Source organism: Diabrotica virgifera, chromosome 7 (assembly GCF_917563875.1).
Source record: "Diabrotica virgifera virgifera chromosome 7, PGI_DIABVI_V3a".
Taxonomy (NCBI): domain Eukaryota; kingdom Metazoa; phylum Arthropoda; class Insecta; order Coleoptera; family Chrysomelidae; genus Diabrotica; species Diabrotica virgifera.
Genome location: NC_065449.1, coordinates 182,810,913 through 182,837,472, shown reverse-complemented (window position 1 = coordinate 182,837,472; position 26,560 = coordinate 182,810,913). Strand labels below are relative to the sequence as shown.

The following is a 26,560-nucleotide window of genomic DNA, read 5'->3' as shown; positions in this document are numbered from 1 at the left end:
TATTCGGAAAGACTTTAAAAGACTTTTGGACTTTATTCGTCGGGAATAGTTAAAGTGCGTTGATTGTTCGGTATTCGGAAAGACTGTTAAAAGACATTGTGGAAAGTACGTGTGTGCCGACCAAAGATGTTGCTACAAGAACTTACAGTAAAACAGCTCCGTGAACAGCTAGAGGAACGGGATCTGGACAGCAGTGGGCTCAAGATAGTCCTACAAGCACGACTCGAGGATGTCCTCACGAAGAACGGAGAAGACCCAAAGACGTTCCACTTCCAGTCAGCAGAACAAGTAATCTTATCGAAATTAAAAACTGTTTCTGAAACGATCGATGAGACTTCTAGAAGAAGCGACGAGAAACTTGAAGAAGTTAGTAGACAGAACAACGAGAAATTTGAAAGTGTTTCTCAAAAGATCGATGAAACTTCTAGAAGAAGCGACGAGAAACTTGAAGAAGTTAGTAGACAGAACAACGAGAAATTTGAAAGTGTTTCTCAAAAGATCGATGAAACTTCTAGAAGAAGCGACGAGAAACTTGAAGAAGTTAGTAGACAGAACAACGAGAAATTTGAAAGTGTTTCTCAAAAGATCGATGAAACTTCTAGAAAAAGCGACGAGAAATTTGAAAGTGTTTCTCAAGTAATTAAAGACGTTTGTAGACAGAATGACGAGAAATTTGAAGAAGTTTCTAGAACATTCGATAAGATGCAGAAAAGTGTAGAGACCGTAGAAGAAAAGATCAAACAACTAGAGAGCATGATAACCGATACAAAAGTACAACCATCAGTTAATGCAGCAGCGTTAGATCCGGTAGTGAAAGATGAACTACCGAGAGACGAAACGTCGCATAATATGAGATTCAAATTACCACCATTCGATGGAAAGTCCTCTTGGTCCATATATCTTAGACAATTTGAAGCTATTGCGACCGCCAATCATTGGACCGAACAGGAAAAGGCTGTTTCCTTGACTGCTGCTTTGCGAGGTGATGCTGCAGATATATTAAGATCAATTCCTAAGGGTCAAGAAAATTGTTACCAGACCTTGTTCACTCGTCTAGAAAAACGCTATGGAGATGCCCATCTACAACAAGTATACAAAGCACAACTGCGAAGTAGAAGTCAACGAGCAAGTGAGAATCTGCAAGAATTTGAAGCAGATGTGGCTCGTGTGGTGCGGTTGGCTTATCCAGAGGTGCCAGACAGCGTTTTAGAAGAAATTGCAGTAGATACCTTCGTCAATGGGCTGAAAGATAATGAACTACAGAAAGCTTTACGACTAGCAAGGCCGAAAGTTTTAGATGAAGCACTTGCTATTGCATTGGAACACGAAACGGCTAGTCAAACTTCACGAGGCCATAGAATAAGAACCATTGAAGAAAGTGACGAACACAACGATGAACGTCTGGAAGAAATGATACGGAGAGTATTAAGTAATCAGATGCCAAAGAGACGCGAGCCTAGATGTTGGAATTGTGGAGACGTAGGCCACATTCGTCGTAATTGTAAGAAGATCGTACAGCCGTCGGAAAACTAGAGCGGGTCGACACCAAGGGGCAACTGCCGACCTCGAGAACTAGAGCCCCCATAGTAACTGTCAACCTTACGTCCTCCGGTGGAATCCACAACTTATACATCGAAGGTCGTATCAGTAATAGATGTAGATCATTTTTGGTGGATACAGGTGCAACGAGAACTATCGCACGTCCAGATGTAGTACGAGACCATAATAAATTATCACCTGCAACAGTAAAGCTTAGAACAGCGACTGGTGAGCTAATTAATACATATGGCGAGGCTAATATGTCAGTATCCATTGGCCAGACCACAGTTGAACATCAAGTATTAATTGCCGAGATCTCAGACGAATTCATATTGGGGATGGACGTACTAAGGAAAGTGGGGGCAATATTGGATGTTCAAAATGGAGTTCTCAAGATCAATGGTGAAGAGTTGCCCTTTCACGACGACAAAGAAGATGTCATCCGCTTACTTACTACATGCGACGTAACCATACCCGGTAATAGTGAGAAAATTCTGATGACCATGCTTGATGGACACTGCCGAGAGGGAAGTATAAGGATGGTCGAATATGTGGATAATGTCGAGTTCCTAACGGCGAAAACTTTGGTAAAAGTTCGAGATGTGATCCCTGTAAGAGTTATGAATTTAAGGGAAACTGCTATCAAGTTAAGTAGAGGAGCTTTGATCGGGCAGTGTGTTCCCGTGGCTTCAATTTGCTCTGTGAATACCAATGAGAAATCATCGAAGGCGAAGTATCCAAAGGAGCTTGTTGAGATGATCATTGAAAGATGCCAAGATCTTGATCATGAACGAACGGAAAAAGTGACATCTATGCTGATAGAGTATCAAGATGTTTTTGCTATTGACATGAAGGATAAGGGAAAAACAAGCATAGTAACGCATAAAATAAATACCGGAGACGCTCAGCCAATCAGACAACGGCCTAGACGACTTCCATTTGCGAAAAGAGATGAAGCCGAAGAGATTATCAAGGATATGGACAAACAAGGGGTAATTGAACCATCGAACAGTCCATGGACATCACCAGTAGTTCTGGTAAAGAAGAAAGATGGTTCAACGCGTTTTTGTATCGACTACCGCCAGCTCAATGCGGTAACAAAAAAAGATAGTTATCCTTTGCCCAGAATAGACGATACATTGGATACTCTCTCCGGTTCTCGTTGGTTTTCCACACTCGATTTAAAAAGTGGATATTGGCAAGTAGACATGGAGCCAGCCGATCGGGAGAAAACCGCATTTTCGATAGGATCAGGGCTTTGGCAGTTTACGGCTATGCCGTTTGGTTTATGTAATGCCCCTGCCACATTTGAAAGATTAATGGAGGCAGTTTTAAGAGGTCTAACATGGAAAACCTGGTTTACTTGGATGATGTAATTGTGGTTGGAAGGTCCTTTGATGAACATGCCAAGAATCTAATAGAAGTCTTTCAACGATTGAGGGCAGCGAACTTGAAGTTAAGTCCGAAGAAATGTCACATGTTTCGACGAGAAGTTAAGTATTTGGGACATATTGTATCGAGTAATGGTGTAACAGCTGATCCTGAAAAGATTGAAGCAATTAAAGATTGGCCAGTACCAAAAGATAAACATGAAATTAGAAGTTTCCTTGGCCTATGTACATATTACCGACGATTTGTCAAAGGATTTGCCAATATCTCCAAGCCCCTAACAAAGTTGACGGAGGAGGGCAAAGAATATACATGGAGTGAGGAGTGTCAAAAAGCTTTCGAACAACTACAAAGGGCTCTGATCAGTGCACCGATATTAAGCTACCCGGGACAGGTAGGAAAATTTGTTTTGGATACCGATGCTAGCAACAGTGCCATAGGAGCTGTTCTCTCACAAATCCAGGATGGACAGGAAAAAGTCATCGCTTATTTCAGCAAAGTCCTGTCGAAACCAGAAAGAAACTATTGCGTTACCAGAAGAGAACTGCTGGGTGTAGTGAAGGCTTGCGAACATTTCCATAAATACTTGTACGGCAGAAAGTTCCTTCTTCGAACAGATCACGCTGCTCTAAAATGGCTCATACAATTCCGTAATCCAGAGGGCCAGATGGCAAGATGGTTAGAACGACTGCAAGAATATGATTATGAGATAGAACACAGGGCCGGAAGAGTTCATTCAAATGCTGATGCCCTTTCGAGACGACCATGCAGTGCAAATTGTAATCACTGTGCCAAATTAGAGGAACAATTTTGCTCCGTGAGACTAACCACCGTAGTTAATGAGCAATGGCAGCCCCAACAGTTACAAAACGCCCAAGAAGATGATCCATGTATAAAAAGAGTATTGGATTGGATGCAGCAAGGTGAAAGACCTAGTTGGCAGAACATTAGTGGATGTAGTCCAGAAGTCAAGGCCTACTGGAGCCAATGGAATTGCCTGGTACTAAAAGATGATCTTCTGTACAGAACCTGTGAGAACGATGATGGTACAGAATCTAAGCTGCAGTTGATTGTACCTAAAAGTAAAGTGTCAGAAGTATTGCGTCAGTTGCATGACGGTACATCAGGTGGACATTTTGGTATTACGAAGACTCTGCAAAAGGTTCGAGAACGGTTCTATTGGGTGAACTGTAAAGATGATGTAAGAAGATGGTGCCGGAAATGTGAACTGTGTGCATCCGGTAATGGTCCAGTTGGTAAAAAGAGAGCAACCATGAGACAGTACAATGTTGGAAGTCCTATGGAAAGAGTAGCAATCGACATTGCAGGTCCATTTCCAGAAACCGATGCTGGAAATAAATACATTCTGGTAGCCATGGACTATTTTACGAAATGGACCGAGGCCTATGCATTACCGAATCAAGAAGCTGCTACCGTTGCAGAGGTACTTGTTAAAGAATTCTTCAGCCGATTTGGTGTTCCCTTGGAGATCCACTCCGACCAAGGGCGAAACTTTGAGTCAGCTCTTTTCCAAAACGTTTGTAAATTGATTGGTGCCAATAAGACCAGAACAACACCCCTGCATCCTCAATCAGATGGAATGGTCGAGAGGATGAACCGAACGATGGGTAAACACTTGTCCAAAGTTGTATCTGAACATCAGCGAGATTGGGACCAACACATTCATTTATTCCTGATGGCCTACCGCTCGGCCGTAAATGAAACTACAGGTCAAACTCCAACCTGCCTGATGTTGGGTCGTGAAGTTCGTTTGCCCTGCGACCTAGAGTTTGGCTGCAGACCTTCCGAGGAACATGTTGCAGGCGAAGAATACGTCGACCGCCTGAAGTTACGAATGAACAACATTCATGAATTTGCCCGACAACACATCCAGATAGCCAGTGACAGAATGAAAGATCAATATGATTCTCGATGCAAGAATGAAAGCTTCGAAATAGGTGATCTTGTCTGGCTTTATAATCCACAACGTCGTCGCGGCTTGTGTCCTAAACTACAAAGACAATGGGAAGGTCCGTATGAAGTTAAGAAGAAAATAAATGACGTAATATACAGAATTAAGAAGTTGCCAAACGGTAAACCAAAAGTTATTCACATAAATCGTCTTGCACCATATGCTGGCTCCAATGAAACAGAAGAAGCCCGAGTCCTCCAACAGGAAATGAAAGATGCCGCACAGCCAAGTTTTAAGGAATTTATGTCAAATTACGCAGAAAGAAAGAGTGCTAGATTCGGCGTGACCACAGAAGTTCAGCAAGATCTGTTTGGTGTTCCAGAAAACGTCTCTCTAGCCCACTGTGTTGCCCAAGACCTCGAGATGACTAAAGGAATCTCGTCCGTATTCAATAGAAAGTTCGGCCGCCTGGACGAGTTAAGAAATCAGCAGCCTAAAATTGGAAGAGTACTGCGATTGGAAGATGGTCCTCGATCTTTGCTGTATATGGTGACCAGGAAGTCTTATACGGACACGCCAAGCTATGAGAACATATGGCGTGCTCTAAGTAATTTGAAGAAAATCGTGTGTAATTATGACATCAAAGATTTGGCTTTACCAAAAATAGGCCATGCAGTAGAAAATCTGGATTGGAAGATTGTGAGAAGCATGCTTGAAGTGGTCTTCAGAGAAACTGGCGTACGAATTACTGTGTGTTGCATGAACCCGAAGATGTCGGATCCTTCAAAGACAGTAGACTGTTATTTCTTCTTGAAGGGTGTATGCAAAGCTGGAGAGTCGTGTAGATTCCGCCATCCTGGGCCTTCATCTAGAGTTGCTGATCGGGACGCTCAGATCTTAAGAGGGGAGCAATGTAGCAAAACAATGAGTCACCAGCCGCAAGGCGTAAGCCGAGAAAAGTCTAGATCGAAGCACGCTATACGTGGAACCGATGCGCGGTTGTTGGAAGGTCACACGATAGTCGGAGAGCTGGCTTAGCCCGGAATGATCGAGAATAACGACTAGGATATATAAGGCATAATTTTTGTGAATAGAGTTAGTCTTAAGCTAAAGTTTGTAAAGTAAACTTGTATAAATAAATAATAAAGTCGTATATAAATACACGAACCGCTAGTTTTATTGTAATTAGAAGTAATTACAATAGTCACGTTACAATATTCTAATATATTCTTAGACTAACTTGAATTTCCTTGTGATCTTTTATTGCGAATATTTAAATACTTATTCCATCACCTATCTCAATCACCTTTTTTTGTCAATCACGAAACTGGGTACCTATTTGAAAGAAAATTAAGTTACACTGATTGTGCTTCATTGATCTAATTCCAAAATTACTTAACAAGCACCATCACTTTACCGAGAATATTTAATAAAGCATCAAAATAAGAATATAGACCTGTTTACAGTTGTGTTTTAAGTAATAATTTTATTTGATATACAACTAAGCGTCAAAATTAACGCACCACCTTAAAAATGGGACATTTTTGAAGTCTCGTATTTCATAAACCTGTTGTCCGACTTTAGTGATTTCTTTAATATGTTATAGCTTTGTTCTTCAAGAATATCGATGTAATAATATTGTTGCTAAATAGATATGTGTCATTGTATACCGGGTGTAAAAATGATAGCGTGTTTTTTCCTCAAAGTTTGGAGCACACTGTGGAATATTCTCGCGTATATAAAATATTGAAATTAAAACTCGACTGTACCCTTGGGCTTTCTTAACATTTTGCTTTTTGATTCATTCGCTTATGTTGGATAATAAAAAAGTTAGGTACTTTAACAACTAGCAACGTTCTTCATCAATACATGGTGTTTCTAAATCAGTGCGACAAACTTTAAGGGGTAATTCTGCATGAAAAAATAATGACCATTTGTTTTATAAACATATGTCCGCAAATGCTTCGCTTTTATATGTCCGCCAGATGCGGGATGTTGATTTTTTTCTTAAAGACTGACGATTTATTTATGGCTCTGAAACCGGTTGAGATAATCAAATGAAATTTGGTAGGTTTTAAGAGGTAGTTACTGCGCATTTTCTGACATAAAATTAAGAATTTTATATTCACCATTGGCGTGCATACGGCTCATATTACCCGTATGCACGCCAATGGTGAATATAAAATTCGTAGTTGTATATCAAAAAATGCGCTATAACTACCTCTTGAAATCTACCAAATTTCATTTGCATATATCAACCGGTTTTAGCGCCATAAATAAATTGACAGTTTGTAAGAAAAAATTCAACATCCCGTATCTCGGAAACGAAGCATTTGTGGACAAATTTTTATAAAGCAAACGGTCATTATTTTTTTAGGCAGAATTATCCCTTAAAGTTTGTCGCACTTATTTAACCCGCGAGTAGTCGCGCGGTGAGATAGAATCTCAATTTTTATTCTTTTTCGCGATAACTTGATGAAAAATTTTGCAATTTTGAAAAAATTTCGTAAGTGCCTCGAGGAAAGGTGTAGTAATGCGTAGGAATTTTTTCTTCTTCTTCTTCTTTTTGTGGAATTTATGGCTTTGGGGAGAGCCAATTAGCTTTAACCCGCGAGTAGTCGCGCCGTTAGATAGAATCTCACATTTCATCCTTTTTCGTAATACAGTAAAACATGTCAGTAACGGCCACTAAAAATGAAAGAACTATTGGCCGATATAGAAATGTGGCCGCTATTGCCAGTTTTTGTACTCAACATATAATTGGTTTGGGAAATTTTTAAACTGGCCGTTAGGACAGGTGGCCGATGTTGGCAGGTGACCATTAACGCAGGTTTTACTGTACAGTAAAATTTGTCAGTAACGGCCACTAAAAATGAAAGAACTATTGGCCGATATAGAAAGGTGGACGGTATTGCCAGTTTTTGTAGTTTACATATAATTGGTTTGGGAAATTTTTAAACTGGCCGTCAGAACAGGTGGCCGATGTTGGCAGGTGACCGTTAACACAGGTTTTACTGTACAGTAAAATTCGTCAGTAAGGGCCACTAAAAATGAAAGAACTGTATTGCCAGTTTTTGTAGTCTACATATAATTGGTTTGGGAAATTTTTAAACTGGCCGTTAGGACAGGTGGCCGATGTTGGCAGGTGGCCGTTAACACAGGTTTTTTTAATAAAATTGTTAGAAATATATATATTTTCAATATAAAAAGTAGATAAAAATAGTACAAAATAAAAATTTGTTTTAAATTCGTATTTTGAGATAGAATCTCACACGCTACTATCGACGTTACAGAAGTTAGCGCGACTACTCCCGGGTTAAAAACACCCTGTATTTATGAAGAACGTTGTTAGTTGTTAAAGTACATAACTTTTTTATTATCCAACATAAGGGAACGAATCAAGAAGCAAAATGTTAAGAATGCCTAAGGCTACAGTTGAGTTTTAATTTCAATATTTTATATACGCTAGAATATTCCACGGGGTGTTCCAAACTTTGTGGAAAAAACACACTATCATTGATACACCCGGTATACAATGACACTTATCTGTTTAGCAACAGTATTATCACATCGATATTCTTGAAGAATAAAGTTATAACATATTAAAAAAATCACTAAAATCGGACAACAGCTTTAGGAAATACGAGACATCAAATATGTGCTATTTTTAAGGTGGTGCGTTAATTTTGGTGCTTAGTGTATTAGTAATAAAACAATAATTGTAAAACACCACTTTTTTAAGTATTTGAAAGAGGGCCTATTCCTTCGCTCCACCCATCGCCAACTTATTGGTTTACCGCTCATATGATAGATACTATGATAACATTACCTGAAGAAAATCGTTTACCTCGCAAGTGTTCTTAACGTTTTGTTAACAGTCAGTAATCTGTAAGGGCCAAATCTGGAGAATATGACGGATGCTCAAATAATCCAAAATCTGCTCAAGTGATGACAGCTGTTGAAATGGTTCTGTGACGGGAACGTTATCTCGATACAAGAGAACGTAACTTTCAGATCAAAGTAAAAACTTCGGATCAACTTCAGATCAAAGTAAGAACTCTTTTTCAGGAAATCTACTATAATTATCGTGACTCAAATAAGTAACGAGGACATTGTTCAAATACTACAAAAATAGAAATAATTAAAGCATTTGATCCAATCATGTGAAAATGGGATCGCACCGGAGCTGTGTTTAGTTCTCCCTTATTCTCATCAGTGTTGGATCAGATAACAGGAAAATTCTAAGGTGCTTACTATATTATACTGCTAATGTGGTTTTACAGGAAATACTGAAAATAAATGAGAACAAAAACTGGAACTTGAAGAATCTCCACGTGAGAAGCAGATCAGGATGACACACTTTTATTGACGAACTGGAATAACTCTCTTTACTGAATAAGTAATGTTATTGTATTGATTGTTATTACCTTACCACAAATTTAAAATTTTTAATCAAATTGCAAAATAAAGGACCCCGCAGAAACCTTATGGGAAATGGCTCTCTGTCAAATGCTCTGAAACTTTGGGTTTTGGTAGTCCTTGATGTGCAGAACAAAAGACTCAATGGGCGCGTAGCTCCAAAAAATCATGGTTTTAAGATATAAGCCTCTGAAGTTATAGGTACAGTGAGGACGTTTGAGTTGGAATAAATTCATTTTCTCGAGAATGGGCAACTCTGGAGATAAATTACAAATCAGGTCGATTTTTATTTTTTAATTATAATTTTTTGGCATATATATCATACTAGTGACGTCATCCATCTGGGCGTGATGACGCAATCGACGATTTTTTTAAATAGAATAGGGTTCGTGTGATAGCTCGTTTGAAAGGATATTAAATTCTCTATTCAATAATATAAACACTAACAATATTATTTATACAGGGTGCCCAAAAAATTTTTTTAATTAAATTAATTGAGACAAAAAGAAGAATGTATATAATTTATTTAAATTGAAATACATTTTACTGTTGTCCGAAACCAGAAAAAAATAAATATTGTTTTTCGCTTAAATTCTATATTAAAGCTGCCATCCACCTGCCTCTTAGCAGTTTGAACATTTAATTTAAGCGAAAGGGGTCGTGTGATAGCTCATTTGAAAGGATATTTGATTCTCTATTCACTAATATAGACAGTAACATAATTATTTATACAATGTGCCCAAATTTTTTTTGAATCAAATTAATTGAGACAAAAAGAAGAATGTTTATAATTTATTTAATTCGAAATACATTTTACTGCTGTCAGAAAACAGAAAAATGTTAATTTGAAAAATAAACATTGCTTTTCACTTCAATTAAATGTTTAAACTGCTAAGAGGCAGGTTGGTCGCAGCTTTAATATTGAATTTAAGCGAAAAACAATATTTATTTATCAAATAAACATTTTTTCCTGTTTTCGGACAAGAGTAAAATGTATTTCGAATTAAATAAATTATATACATTCTTCTTCTTGTCTCAATTAATTTAATTCAAAAAACAATTTGGGCACCCTGTATAAATAATTATGTTAATTTTATATTTTTGATTAGATAATTGCATAACCTTTCAAATGAGCTATCACACGACCCCTATTCTTATTTAAAAAAATTATCGATTGCGCCATCACGCCCAGATGGATGACGTCACTAGTATGATATATATGCCAAACAATTATAATTTAGAAATAAAAATCGACCTGATTTGTAATTTATCTCCAGAGTCGCCCATTCTCGAGAAAATGAATTTATTCCAACTCAAACGTCCTCACTGTACTTATAACTTCAGAGGCTTATATCTTAAAAACATGATTGTTTGGAGCTATGCGCCCATTGAGTCTTTTGTTCTACACATCAAGAACTACCAGAACCCAAAGTTTCAGAGCATTTGACAGAGAGCCATTTCCCATAGGGTTTCTGCGGGGTCCTTTGTATAAGATGCGTCAAAACTTTAAAAATAATTCAGATTAATTAGGAAGTGTTTAAAATGATAAGGAGGAAATAAAATGTTACTTATTTTTAGCTAGTTGTCTGTCATTGATGCTCATTTTAAAACATTTCCAAAATATTAACGTAGATATATTACTTTCAATTTTTGTTGTATCAAATATATCACTCAAAATATTTTTACGGCAACAATATATTACACAATCTAATTACTGTTTTAAGTTAAAACCACTCTGTACATATTGACATATTTTTGAGTAAGTAAGCATGATCTTCACAGTTGTTATTAGTTTTAATATAGGTTCTTTAACTTACTCAAAAACCGTCTACCAACTGTCCAAATAGACAACAGATACATCTAATTTGGTAGGAATTTTCTTTCTTTGCGCTAACACATTATACATTAAATAATTATGCAACAAGGGGCTAGCGCCCCCCTCGATACTCCTCTTTCTACGTTTGACGATGAGCTTAGTTCGCTTTTTATGAATTCTGCAAAAAATGTTGAAATAATCCTCTACAGTAAGTTTTTTGTTGAAACATCGATTTTCATAAATGAAATACACATATAGATGTATATTAAATATTGATTAAAAAGTCTGGCAGTAAGGCTTTATTTTTGATAGGAATTAACTTAAAATTATGAAATTTTGGGATACTTACTTAATGGCATTATATTCTGCATGTTTTACAAGATAACTCAAGTTTGTATGACGTCATCGTTTCCAGTATCGCCATCGCTGCCACCATGAATTTTTTTAAATAGCACCGTAGGTTTGGTAAATGATAGTAACTTGACACAATAATCTAATTAAGCTATCTATTTTGAAAATGTTTGAAAAGTGGATGAGTTGAATATTGTTAACAAAGTTTCTTCAATTATTTGGTTTATTTATTATTGCGTCAAGTTACTATCATTTTTAATAATTACACTTTTACACAATAATAAAATTATAAACTATTTTGTTGTTTCAATTTCAGCAATAAAAGAATTTTGTTATCGACTATTTTAGAGGCATATTTTCTATAGCGGATTTAAACTCATATAAACCAAAGAAAATATTTAAAATGGTATATATAATATTTATATACACTCACAGACAAAAATATTGCATATTTTATTTTTGAAGTATATCTTTTTCCATATAAAAAATGTACTTTTTATTGCCAAATACGTTAAGCTGGACTATCCTACGTATATTTATTGTCAATAAACTTGCATATTGCAGAGTCACAACTAATTTGTAGAGAAATTAATGAAATAGTCTGATTTTGCTTATAACGTTTAATTAGAAGAACAAACAATAACGACAATAGAACAATTTTTTACGGCAACATTGTAACAATTTAGTACCTAGTATTTCCTCCTCTAGCTCTAATAATTGCCTGCATCCTTCTAGGCATGCTCCGCAGAATATCTTGGATGGTTTCTTGCGGATGTCGATTCCATTCTTTCTGTGTAGCAATTCTTAATTCTGCAATTGAGTTTGGAGCTGGATTTCTTGCTCGTATACGTCTTTTTAGGATGTCCCATATATGTTTTATGGGATTTGCATCAGGGCTCATTGGTGGCCAGTCTAGAGCCTCAACCCCAACATATTCAAGATATTGTATGACTGTTCCTGCGGTATGTGCACGGGCATTATCATGCATTAGCACAAAGTTATCATACCCAATGAAGCCGGCATAAGGAAAAATATGCTCTTCAAGGATGTGCCGTATGTACCAGTCAGCACTCATTCGAATATTCACCTCAATAAGCTCCGTACGACTCTCCCAAGTAATGCCACCCCACAGCATTATGGAACCGCCACCAAAACTGACATTTTTTACAAGATTACATTCTGCGAAACGTTCCCCAGACCTTCTGTATACTCGATCACGTCCATCTGGCTTCCATAATTCTATCCTCGTTTTATCTGTGAAAAGAACTCTTCTCCATTGATGTTCGTTCCAGTTAACGTGGGCTCTGGCAAAGTGCAACCTTTGAGTTTTATGTCGTGGTAGAAGAAGTGGAACTCTGGCAGGCCGTTTTGGATTCAAACCAATCTCTTTAAGTCTTCGAGTCACAGTTTTGACATTTACATTAACTTGTCTTGTGATCAGTAATTCATTTTTGAGATAAGGAGCTGTAAAGTGTACGATTTCGCAAAGATTTAAGTGTTAAATATTGGTCATCTATTGGCGTTGTACATCTTTTTCGTTCTTGACCATGTCGCCGTTTGTATTCCCCGGTCTCATTGTATCGCTTTACTATATGAGAAACAGTCGACTGATGGAGATTTGCTATCCACGCAATATCTTTTTGTCTGTAACCCTCATTTCTTAAAGTAACAATTCTAGCACACACCAACTCGCTTAAATGTGGCATATCAGCAAGAAAACTGCAGAATCGAAAAATAAAACTGTCCAACTGACATATTCTAACTGACATTTTTACAAAACAAGAATTGTCAAGTCGCCAAAGCACACTTTCCATACTATGCAATGTTTGTTAATTTGTTACATTATTGCATATTCGGTTATAAAGGCTATTTTTAACCATTTATTTATTTCTAATAAGTTAAAATACATCAAATAAATAAATAAAATAAATAGATAAATAAATAAATAAAAAAAAATACTTAACATTTCAAATTTAAAAAATAAACAAATAATAACGATTGAAGATAAAATATGCAATATTTTTGTCCGTGAGTATATAATAATTAACTTATAAAATATGAACTTTAAGTCTATTAACTTTTAATTATTATTTATTTCAAAAATTAAAAACAGATACGCAACATCCGGGTTTCAAACTCGGGACCTCTCAATCTGCAGTCTAATGCTCTACCACTGAGCCACTATCAATTTGTAATTATCGATTTGTTGACGTACTTTAAAATGGAATCTAAATGTCATTGCGTTAGTCACATTTTTAAAATACATAGTTTGAAATCAAAAAATCGATTTATTCATAATGAAAAACTGGAACGAACATGTAAACCGAATGGAACCATATAGATTAGCGAACATCTGTAAAAACAATAAGCCGTATTTGCAGAAGACCCGTTGGAAGGTCGCCGAAAAGGTGGAAAGACAATGTACAGTCAACAACAACTGAAACAGAATAAGAGATAGACAAACAGGAGTAATCCTAGTCGCCCGAAGAAGAAGAAGATTTATCCATATAATAGCAGTTAAATATTGCATTGTTAGCAAGTTGTAAGCTATTCTGAAAATTTCAGGTGCCTAGAACTCTGTTTAAAATGGATTACAAAATTTGCGTAGACAGTAACAAAGACGAAGCCAAGTATACAAGAACGTTTTAAAAATTGGATGAAATAAGCTTTTCTTTGACATATCACTCAAACTACGTTGTTATTTAAAAAAATTTAAGGTGGCGGCGATATTGGAAACAATGACGTTATACAAACTTGAGTTATCTTGTAAAACATGCAGAATATAATGCCATTTAGTATCCCAAAATTTCATAATTTTAAGTTCAAAGATATTTCCGTTATTATAAGTTAATACAACTTACTTTCTAACGTCTTTACATAATTAACAACTAAGAACACACTTATACACCAAAAAACTTACCTCGTCAAATGTCGACTATCTTCGTGAACCGACATTTCTGAGCTTTTGAACTCGTTCAATTCTTTTCTGATCGCCGCTTTGTCCTTCGGAGTTAGTCTCGTCCAAGGTTTGTCCGCTCTGCGGTCGTAATCGTGTGCCTGAGTCACTTCAATATAATCATTGAATCGGATAATCTTCTTCTCTTTCAATTCTTCAACGGTTGGCCTGAAGCTTAGTTTTCTTAACAGAAAACGTTTCTTCTCTTCCTTCTGTTTCTTTTCTTCGGCGGGACTTTGTTCTGTTAAAAAGGCAATGTAATTAAGTAAATAAGTTTTATACTCGATATATTTGCAACATTAACGAGATTAACCACGAGATAAGAAGGATGATAAAGTAGGCAAAAGGAAAACACTTTGAAGAGAAATGCAGAGAGATCGAGGACCTTCAAAAAGATACGATCTATTTAATCTATACAAGAAAGTCAAATAAATGGCAGGACTAAGAAAACAAAATCTCACTGGTGCACTTCTGGATAGATACGGGATTACTATAAAACAGACCGATGAGAAAGTACAACGCTGGGCAGAATACATAGACGAACTGTTCGATGATGAAAGAGGAGACCTGGAAAACATAGGTCTGACTTCAGAAGAAATAGGTCCAGATACTACAAGAGAAGAAATAGCACACGCATTAAAAACAATGAAGAATGGGACATGTACCTGACATGCCTCCTATCGAATTAATAAAAATTGTAGATGAGCAGCATATTGATGTTCTAGTGATACTCTTGAACCAAATTTATAGCTCAGGAGTATTACCCAAAGAATGGTTAACGTCGATCTTTGTTTGTCTCCCCAAAAAGAAAACCGCAAGAGAATGCGCCGATTACCGCACCATTAGCTTGATGTCCCATGTGCTAAATTTCCTACTAAAAGTCAGCCATAACCGAATATATTACAAACTGGACATAGACATTAATGATACACAATTTGGGTTCGCAGAGGCCTAGGAACACGTGAAGCTCTTTTCTCACTTATAGGGTGATTCATTTAGAGGTACTTTTTTGGTGAGGATTTGTTGGGAGATCGTGCATGAATGGTATTACCTAAAGTTGCTTTCTTATTCAGTATTGTTTGACATTTCATCCTGGAAAGACTTAACTCGGCACAACATCTAGAAATTATTTAGCTGTATTGATGATTTAATGTGTTTCGTGTGCTTAGAGCAAAAAAAAATGTTTTCCGATGAGGACCGTTTTTGGCTTAATGAGGACGTGAATAAACAAAATGCCCATATTTGGGTTGATGAGCAACCCAAAGAGGTTCAAGCGTTGCCATTACATTAAGAAAAAACCACTGTTTGGTGTGGCTTATGGGCCGGTGGCATCGTCGGTTCATATATCTTTAAAACAGAGACCGGCCAGATTGTTACTGTGAATGGAGACCGTTACCGCGCCATGATAACGGACTATTTGGTAACAGAAATTGAAGTTCGTAGTTTAAGTGACATTTGGTTCCAAAAATATGGCGCCTACTGCCATACATCTCGTGAAAGCATGGCTGTAGTGCGAAAAAGATTCGGTGAGCAATTTATTTCACACTTCGGACCAGTGAATTGGTCGCCTATATCCTGTGACATCACACCTCTAGACTTTTTCCTTTGGGGCTACCTAAAGTCCAAAGTCTACATGAATAAACCAGCTGCGATTGAGGCATTGGAGGCCAGTATTACTCGAGTCACTGGTCAAATACCAATCGAAAAGCTCGAACGCGTCATCGAGAATTAGAACTTCAGAATGGACCATCTTAACCGCAGTCATGGTAAACATTTGAAAGAAATTATCTTTAAGAAGTAATTATAAAGAATGGTTCTTTTTTATGACAATAAAGATTTTCAATTAAAATACATTTTTTTCATTGTTTTTTCTTTTTTAAAAAAGTACCTCTAAATGAATCACCCTTTACAAAGGTGCCTGGACATTAATCAAGATATATGTGTGCTTTATTGACTATAATAAAGCTTTCGATAAAGTACGACATGAACAATTAATGAATGTCCTGAAATCAAAGAAGATAGACTACAATGACCTCAGGATCATATCTAATTTATGCTATAAGCAGCGAGTAAAAATACGTGTGAACGAACAGCTGTCAGAGGAGATTGAAATTAGACGTGGGGTGAGACAGGAATGCGTATTATCGCCAGTTCTTTTTAATGCCTACTCGGAAGAGATCCTTGAGGGCGAAACAGCTGGAATAAAGGTAAACGGAGTTCCTATTAACAACATTAGATATGCGGATGACACAGCCGAAAATATTGAAGATCTTCAGAGACTGATGAACAGAGTAGCGATGTACAGCCAAGAATACGGTCTAACAATGAACATCAAGAAGACAAAATTTATGAGAATATCTAAAACGCGAAGACATAACGAGAATCTCCTCATAAACGGAACCAATGCCGAACGAGTAGACCAATATGCATATCTGGGAACAATGATCAACTCCACAAATGATTACTTTCAAGAAACTAAAATTATAATAGAAAAGGCTAGAGCAAATTTTAACAAAATGAGAAAAGTGCTCTGCACAAGAGATCTGAAGTTAGAGCTAAGAGTAAGGTTGGCTAGGTGCTACGTTTTCTCGACTTTGTTTTGCGGAATGGAAGCCTGGACCTTGAATGCGGCATCAATGAAAAAACTGGAATTATTTAACTTGTGTGTGTGTAGAAGAATTCTGAAAATATCATGGACAGAACACGTAACAAACAAAGAGGTTGTGAGAAAGATGAAATGGAAGTCTTAAATACAATCAAAACCAGAAAATTGGAATATCTCGGACATATTACAAGTGGATAGAGATACAACTTGCTAAAACTCATTATGCAGAAAAAGATTCAAGGAAAAAGAAGCCTAGCGAGACGCAAAATATCGTGGCTGCGCAACCTGAAAGAATGGTTCGGATGTACATCAAATGAACTTTTCAGAGCAGCCGTCTTCAAAGTCCGAATAGTTATGATGATTGCTGACCCCCGTCGCGGAGATGGCACTTGAAGAAGATTTGCAACATAAAATATATAGGCGATCTACTTTTACAAAACCCTTTTTTATTTGTGCTCTGCATTGACAATGAGATTAAGCTACTCGATTCACACAGCTTTAATCTACATAGATAAGCCAAAAAAACAAGAAGACCAAAAAGCAAGAAGCCAAATAAGCAGGAAGAATATGGGCAGTAATACAGTCTGATGAAACAACGACTTAAAGAAGCTAAAGGCATAAGTCCGAAGCATATTTAACAAAACGAAAAGTAACCAAGACTGGGATGCGTACAATTATAAGCTAACACTATACAATAAAGACACTCGGAAAGCCAATAGGAGAGAGAGTTTTGCGAAAAGATTATAGATATCTCGGCCTGCACTCGAATCCATAAAGTCCTGGCAAAAGATGGTTCTACCATTAAAGAAGTACGTTTCAACAATTCTGAATGATGCAGATAGTCGAACCAAGATAGACCAAACGCCGACTAGGCCAAGTTCTATAGATTGGGAAATAGCCCCAGCAATCACAAGACCACGCAGAATTAGATGGCCTATAAAAAAATTTCAGCCATATAAGTCTCCAGGGACAGATGGCGTATATCCAATACTTTTGCAAATGGCATCAGAGGTATTGATACCACACATATGCAAGATCCTCAAAGCCAGTTTACGATGGGGGGTCGTACAAGAAATATGGCAAAAGATTAAAGTCATATACTTGCCCAAGGTAGGTAAAGTATCAGACTTAACACCAAAGTCATATAGACCAATAAGAATATCGTCTTTTCTATTAAAAACGCTGAAGAGACTTCTGGATAGGTACATAAGAGACGAAGTGATATCCCTTACACTCCCGAAACAATGTAAGTTGACATATAAAGTTGTTCAGTCTATTTTTCAATTTATATGGGAACAAAGAGATATACTAATTTTTTTCAGAATTTTGCTATGTCACTATGACAGATTTTATTGATACTCACGATTGTGTTTCCCAGGAGTATATGCATGGCATGCACAATTGTGTGACTGACACATTTGTGAGTATTGGGAGTGTATGACTACTCCCCCTAGAAGACAAAACAAATAAATTACAACATTTTACAACCTTTATTAGTAATATTAAGTACACATATTGTCATTTATTACAAATGTTAATAACTAGTATATTTTTAAAACATTATTTGGTGTGAAAATTAAAAAAACAATTTTGATTTTTGCTCATACAGAGATAAACTTTACATTTGCTGCATGAAACTCTTGACCTACTCTTACAGGATTCCAATCTGCAACATAAAGGATTTTTTAGATCTTCCAAGACAGGCCAGTGATTAAAACCATCATATCTTTTGTCAGTTCAAGGTAAAGGTGACGGTCTCATTTTCTTTGGACGAGGGTCTCCATGTTCATCTTCTGTGTCCACGTTTTCTGTATTTGGACTTTTCGTTCCACATAACAAATAATCTGCTAATTCTAAGCGAAAGGATAATAAATCTTTAATATCTTTTGATTTGTATTTGTTACTTCGGCAGTCGTGACGGTATTCCATCCAACTGTTAACAATAGCTAAATAAAATAGATGTAGGATTACCTTTAATGTCCATTTGCGAGTTTTGAAGAAAGTTCTATAACACTCCATAATCTGATCGCAGATATCAACTCCACCCATCTTTTCGTTGTAAATTTTAATTACGTTTGGATATGGAACCTCTACACGACTAGCACTAGCTTTATCCCATCGTTTTACTAAATATGTGGGTTCCTGGCCAAAAGCCGTAGATGCCATTTAAACGGATCTATTATCTTTCCATTTAGTGATACATATCTTCTGATCACTGCTAACAACCTGCTCAGAATCGCCTCTTTTCATCTGATTATCTGTTTTAAATGTAAATCCTTTAAAACGATTGTTCATAATAGTTACTGTGCCATGTATTTGTAGCTCAGATAATTTGAGCAACAAAGGTATCGTCGAAAAATATCTGTCGAAGAATACAAAGCTATTAACCGGTAACGTTTCCACTAGCCTAAGGATGACTGACGGTCCGAGTCCCAATTCTTTATTTCTTAAATTGGTACTTGTTCCTTGATATATTTCAAAATCTAGGACAGTACCATCACTTTTTGATAAAACGAAATTTTTTAAACCCACAGGTCTTAGTTTATTTTTTACATATTGCCGAAAAGCACATCGACCAAGAAACGGAATTATCTGTTCGTCTATTGAGAATGCAGCTTCAGATTTTCTCTTTAATTCCCGACATCGGCTTCTGACTAAATCGATCATTGGCTGAACTCTCCACAGACGATTATTTTTTTAATTTCTTCTGTTACCGTGCATACATCCACAATATAAAGATTGACTCTCAAGAGGTACAACCTATCTCTTGGAATTGCATCCGCAATTACAGGAAGTTTAAAGCGACTGCTCCAATATAAATGAATTCGAGGGAATTTTAAACAACCCATCACTGCATGGATCCCAAAAAATTTTTTTATTTCTTCAGGATTTACTTTGGGTTTAAGTTCCCTTCCGTGTTTTTGTAAATAAAATTGTGCAGTACGTTCTGCACACAGTTGAAAAAATGAGTTTCCTAAATACTTTTCAAAGTAACACCATGGTGTTAAAACTTCAGTGGGATCTGGAAGTATTGTTTCGGGTATATTTTCATTTTTAAATGGATTAGTTCTACCCTAATTTAGCATTGATGATTTTTGGAGATTTTGTACAGTACTGGGAACTGCTGAATCATTTTCGTCTCCACTTTCATCAGATTTATCACTTTCTTCAATCTCATCAACTTGTACAGACAAATTCTCCTCTTCAGACGGTACCCAATCATCATTATCATCTCCGAGTTCAATTTCCAAATCAGAATCAATTTCATCCAGCAGTTCGTAGATTTCATCTGGATGAGCAGCCAGTCTCGCCATGTCAACTTTTCTAGTTGTTCCTGAAAAAGAAACCCTTGTTACCAGTTTTGTTCACTGAATCATTATTTATTTTTTTTGCATTGTTACACCATTTACTCCCGGCCTACATAAACGTGAAACACTTCAAAACTTACATTGACACCGCTCACTCCTAGCCCTCACAAACGTGTTGTTCTTCAAAACACGTTTGTGGATTTGTAACCTCAAATTAGTATTGAATGATTTTGTCTAAATAGGTAAACATACACAATTTGTGACGACTATCCACCAAAATAAATATTTTAAAACAAATAAAAATGTGTACTTACGTCTAGAAGCCATATTAACACACTTGACAAAAAGTCGTTACCATTCACTGAACAATATCATACGGATCTAAGCAAATTTTCGGTAATCTCCCGCGACAATATGATATACACGTGCACCCACTATCGTGTCGTAGAGCAGCAACTGGTGCAAAATGATATTTTAAACCTAATATCACTTATAACTAAGACGCTCACAATTGTGAGTGTATGGAGCGTAAGGGATATAAGATAAACCTTTAAACAATCGTCAATATGCATACCAACCTGGTAAATCTACGGACTCAGCGTTGGTTATTCTAAATAAGCTTATCTTAAAGTCACTAGAAGACAAAGAGATAGCAATGGCCGCTTTTTAAATATTAAATGGGCATTTAATAATGTTACCACCAGCTCTTAGGTTAAAGCAATGAGTAGACGAGGCGCTAGTATACTTTTGTATTCTTCTACTTAAAGTGCCATCTCGCGACGAAGCGAGACAGCTGCCATGAGCTGCAACCAAACCATTCTCTCAGGCTCCTGAACCAGGAAACGCGTCTCATTCCCACGCTTCTCCTACCTTCTATTTTTCCTTGAATTATGATTCCCAAGATGTTATATCTTTCGCCTCTCATCACATGCCTGAGATATTGCTATTTCCTTTCTTTTATTGAGTTTTCAGTTTCCCTCTCTCTGCCAATTCTCCTTAACACTTCCATATTCGTGATCCTATCTACCCATGAAATCCTTAACACTCTTCTAAATGTCCACATTTTAAACGCGTTAAGTCGATTTATTGCATTTTGATTTAATGTCCATGATTCTGCTCCGTATTAAAGAACACTGTGTACATAAAATTTAATTAGTCTTAGTCTGAAGGCCAATGCCAAATCTTTGCTGCATGAAATCTTTTTTATTTTCACGAAGTTGGCAGGCACATGCTTTTTCAATGTTCACTCTTATTTCTGCAGTATAGTCGTGATTTTCCGGCTGGCCGCCTACCGTTAATATTTCGATTGTAAAATTTGGTTTTTTGATGTTAAGAGTATATTCTCCCCTATATCTTAATATTTTATTCATTACTCTTTCTAAGTTTTCCAAGTTGCCGACTGTATCGTCGGCACCCCTAACATTATTAATTAAACTTTCATTCACGTTTATGCCAACTGTCTTGTTTACCAAAGCTTCTTGTATGATTTCTTCAGAATAAGCATTAAACAATAACGGCGACAGTATGCAACCTTGCCTGACCCCTCTCCTTATCTCCATTTCTTCTGACACTTCCCTTCCATTTTTTACATTTGATCGTTGGCTGTAGTATAAATTTGATATCAATGTTAAATGTTACATACCTCATATCCAGATTCTTGTTTTTGAGTACTTCTACATATAAGTCGGTCATGTTTTACCTTATCGAATACCCCCGAATACTTTGTATTAGGGGGCCATAGAAACAACTCCTACAGCGGCATTAGTTCGGTACTTGTAATCATATATGTACTCCTTTTAAAATTGTATTTTAAGTAATATTAAATAATATTAATAATATTAAATACTTTAAGTATTTTTAATCTTCGACGCCACTAATTTTATGACGTTATTTTATTGACCCATTGCCAACATAATTACCAACACATTGGAAGAAAACACTCTTTAACTTTTAATGAACAAAGGATTTTATACAGAAATCCTCGACATTCGGTTAATGCCATAGAGACACTAAGCATTCCCGGGAGGTCTAAATTACAAATCGACAATTCGACTAGGTAACTAAATGGAACATAGTGTAGATGTAGAGAGGTTTGAAACTATTTAATATTCAACGGGAGATGTCTGGATTTGGCACTTCCCTATTTGGTGTGTTTGGCACGGAACAGTTCAATTTCCGAATCCAAATATATTCAAAAGACACGGATATTTTGTGTGCAGCAATAACAGGGAGTTTAGAGAAACATTTTTCATTTCAAGGTTCTATTTGGTTTTTTTTTTCATTATACAGTACCTCATTTGAGTGTAATGACGAAATGGGATTTATTACTTATTATGTAATTCTAAACAAAGATCATTAAATATGTAGGTATCCTGAACGACTAAACATCATTATTGTCGATATCGTAAATTTGTGTCTATAAATAGATTTTAAACTTATTTTCGTTATACACTGCATCGCAAAATGCAGTGTATTCCATCACTTTGGTGTATGATAACTTGCTGTCTTCTGACTCTCACCAATCAATTCAAACAAAACTCACGAAGATTTCTTTGAGAACGAGGACTGTTCAAATCCAACAATGTCAACAATCCAAACTATAATAGGTCTGGATCCCGCGTACCAAAAAAAGTTGATTAATAGCAAGCTGAAAATTTGTTAATAGCTTAAGGGTGTCTAGTCGGCAGGGCCGCATTTAAGGGGGGGGGGCAGGCTGGGCAGCTGCCCGGGGCCCCACTTTTCGGGGGCCCCACAAAGCCCCAAACATAAGAGGTTCATTTAAATAGATATTGACAGGAGATAAAGGAACTCGACAATGTTTGACAAGTATAAAATGAAGGAGCGTAGGAGTGTTCATGGTTATGTTTTTCACCTTCCATCGGGTGAGTGTATTGCTTCGTTTGTAAAATGTTATCTAGTGTTCGTAGACATTTTAGTCACAGAGGATTTTGTGATTGGAAACATGCAGATAGTATGCTTATGGATCACGAAATGTCCAAAGCACACGAAAGAATTCGGCGTATTGATACTGAAATAGCAAAACAGGCCGAAGCAATAAAGAATTATTGGAAAATACTCAAAGACTAATTTTAGAGTTATAAAGTTTATTTGTGAACGAGATTTAGCATTTGGCAGCGAAAATGAGTTGTCGAGTTCATCACAAAATGAAAATTAATTGGGAATACTCCAGTTATTAGTTGAATATGATCAATTTTGAAAGCACCATATTTTAAAAAAATATTCAAATCGTGGAAGCGGGCATGTCAACTACATTTCATCAACCATATGTGAGGAAATTGTACATCCGATGGATCAAAACGTATTAACTGAAATATAAGCCAAGAACTTCAAATGTACCAATTGCTAAAAGAAAAGAATATGAATGATGCCTTTCCAAATGTTGAGGTGACACTTTGTTTATATTTCGTTTTGATGCGAACTAACTGCAGTGGTTAGAGATCATTAAGTTAATTAAAAATCGACTTCGGTCGATGCTGCGCCAAGAGTGTCTGAATCATTTCTCTACAATGAGCATTGGTCACGATGTCTTAATGCAACTAGATATGTCCCACATAATCAAGAAATTTTCAATTAAAATATCTCGAGAAGTTCCCGGACTTTAACCATAAATCTTACTATTATTTTGAATATATTACTGTAACAAGTTACAGCTCGTGTACTTTTTATGATTTAAAATTTTATTTTATAAAAGTAGATCAACATTTTTTAATGGTAGGAGGTAGGGCCCCCACACCAATTCTGCCCAGGGGCCCCCACTGCCTTAAATCCGGCCCTGCTAGTCGGACAAACTTTGATATATGGGAACACCGAAACAGGGAAGTTTTAATTGTGGAACAGGTTAAAAATTTGGAACGTCAGACTACGAAACCGTCAGATGTATTTTGTCGGACAGAACTTCCAATTGATTTGTTACCCTTTCATTAAACTCTCATGCAAAAATCAGACTGCTATTACTAACCAACATTATACCTATCATTTGACATGTTCTTCGTGTTCCACTCATTAAAATGTCCATTTGATGATAAACTCCAGTTTAACTCCTCCTAACTGATAAACTCCTGATTTTTGCATGATAGTTTAATGAAAGGGCAACAAATCAATTGGAAGTTCTGTCCGACAAAATACATCTGACGTTTTCGTAGTCTGACATTCCAAATTTTTAACCTGTTCCACCATTAAAACTTCCTCTGTTCCAATGTTCCCATATATCAAAGTTTGTCCGACCAGACACCTTTAAGCTATTAACAAATTTTCAGCTTGCTATAACCAACCAGACCCTGATCCAGACCTATAACCAACAAAAACTCAACCACCAACAGTATATTATACTGCTGCAGTGAAATCTACACCTAGACCAATGTTCCCCCAAAAAAATAAGGCCGTGGCTCTTCATGCCGAAAATAGTGTAAAGCTACATGGCAATGTACAAGCAATTGGTACTGTTATTGGAGCCAAGAGCATTTGCTTCGTATTCAGGAATCAAGTAAAAGCGTATACATTTACTTATCCAATTCTGAACTTATGGAAAAATTAATAGATTCTCATCCATTTATTCAAATTAATACATTTTCGCTGAACATTTAGAGGCTTTTATATTCAACCAAAAGAATTATTATTTCAAATTTATTACCTTTCATCCCTCATGATCTAGCTGAAAATGCTATAAAAAATCTTGGCTTACAACTAGCATCTCTCATACCGTTTCTCAAAGTAGGTATCTCTGGAGATGAGTACAGCCATGTATTAAGCTTCAGACGTATAACTATGAACTACAAACATCAACAACTATTCCATATGATGGTAACGAACATACAATATTCGTGCCTTTTACGGCCAAGCAGAACTTTGCCGTGCGTGACCGTGAGTGAGCAAATATGGAAAACGAACAGAGCAGCCTCAGTCATCCGGAAACTATGGGGCCGGATTGCCATACTTCCGAAGAGATATAAAGAAACTACGGAAAAATAAACCACCTTAAAGGTCAGAAAGGACTGAAAATGGTTCAACGATCGAGTATGATCGATGCAAGCAAAGGTATAAATATTTATTGAAGCAAGGCCTGAACATACAAAAGAGGCCTCAACACCGATAGTAGGCGCTCAGCCTATCCGAAAAGTACAAGCAGATTTAGAAAATATATAAAAGAATATTGCGGCGTAGAAAGATCTACCATCCCAACGACCTCTTTAAAATCTACAAGATTACGCTCTAAACTAACCTTATCAGCATCCATAATAATTATGTTACAAATTGTATGGGTTTTTTTTATTTATATTTGATCATTTATATATCAAAACTATTAACAAGTTTATACACACTTACTTTTCAAAATGTTCCTCTCTTCCAATTCTTCCTGTGTAGGTCTCATGCTCAGCCTTCTGATCAATCTAGCTCCTATAGCCTCTTTGGCCTCCTGCCTCTCATTATCTGATTGTATCTGAAGGATATTCCTATTGATGAGCTCCTGTTTGTCGGGTCTGAGAGCCAGTTTGAGCGATAAACTCTCTTTCCTTGCGAGCTTAAGAGCCAATCTCTTTTCGTCAGTCATCGATTCATCGTCTCTGTAAGTGATAGGACCATCGTTGGAATCGCTATCGCTTTCGTCTTCCCTGATCACGAACGGACGAGCGTTTTCTTTGTTCTCTATGGCTGTCGGCAAACCAAATCTGACCGGTTTGTTGCTACTGAAATATAACATCAAAACATATTAACTTATCGTCATAGTCAGCTAAATACGGTATCTGCTACCTAGTAGTAATTTGATGAAATATTAATTAAAAGATTTCTTTTTTGACTTAAAATACAAATGTTAAAATGAAATTTAAATAAACGAACTTTACTAAATTATCCAAGCAATGATACTTTAATCCAAAGATTGATACCAAACGCACTTCTTCTTTTTCTTTTTTTATACGTTAGATATATCATCTACATTATTTTACTGGGTAATATTTATTGTATATATTTAATAATACTGATTCTTATTTGTGTTTCTAAAGACCAGCTGTCTTGACATCTCTTTGATGGTCTTCCTGGGAGCCTTCTTCCGCTTGTATTCCTATCTCCTACAATTTTTGGATAACACATTTTGCTATCTTCGTTTCTTTTTATCATCTCAGCTGTTCCTATTATAACTTGTTTTTTCTCTTTGTATCAGTTTTTATATCTATTATGTCTGTAAGTATTGGTTTAATGCAAATTTTGTAAACTATTATTTTTGTTTTCAATCCTAGATGTTTCAGCA

The 26,560-nt window shown here is 36.5% G+C and overlaps 1 protein-coding gene across 7 annotated transcripts in view; it reads right to left on the bottom strand.

Annotated features, from left to right (window-relative positions):
- The window catches only part of LOC114327765 (phosphatase and actin regulator 3), a 1,198,052-nt gene that overhangs the window by 10,541 nt on the left and 1,160,951 nt on the right, over window positions 1-26,560 (bottom strand). For 5 of the 7 annotated variants that reach the window (XM_050655618.1, XM_050655620.1, XM_028276473.2 and 2 more), the window contains 2 exons: window positions 25,639-26,000; window positions 14,347-14,623 (listed from right to left, as the gene is read on the bottom strand). In XM_050655618.1, coding sequence (XP_050511575.1) covers window positions 14,347-14,623; window positions 25,639-26,000 — 639 coding nt within the window. The remainder of the gene's footprint in view (window positions 1-14,346; window positions 14,624-25,638; window positions 26,001-26,560) is intronic. The other 2 variants (XM_050655619.1, XM_050655622.1) reach the window with 1 other exon arrangement.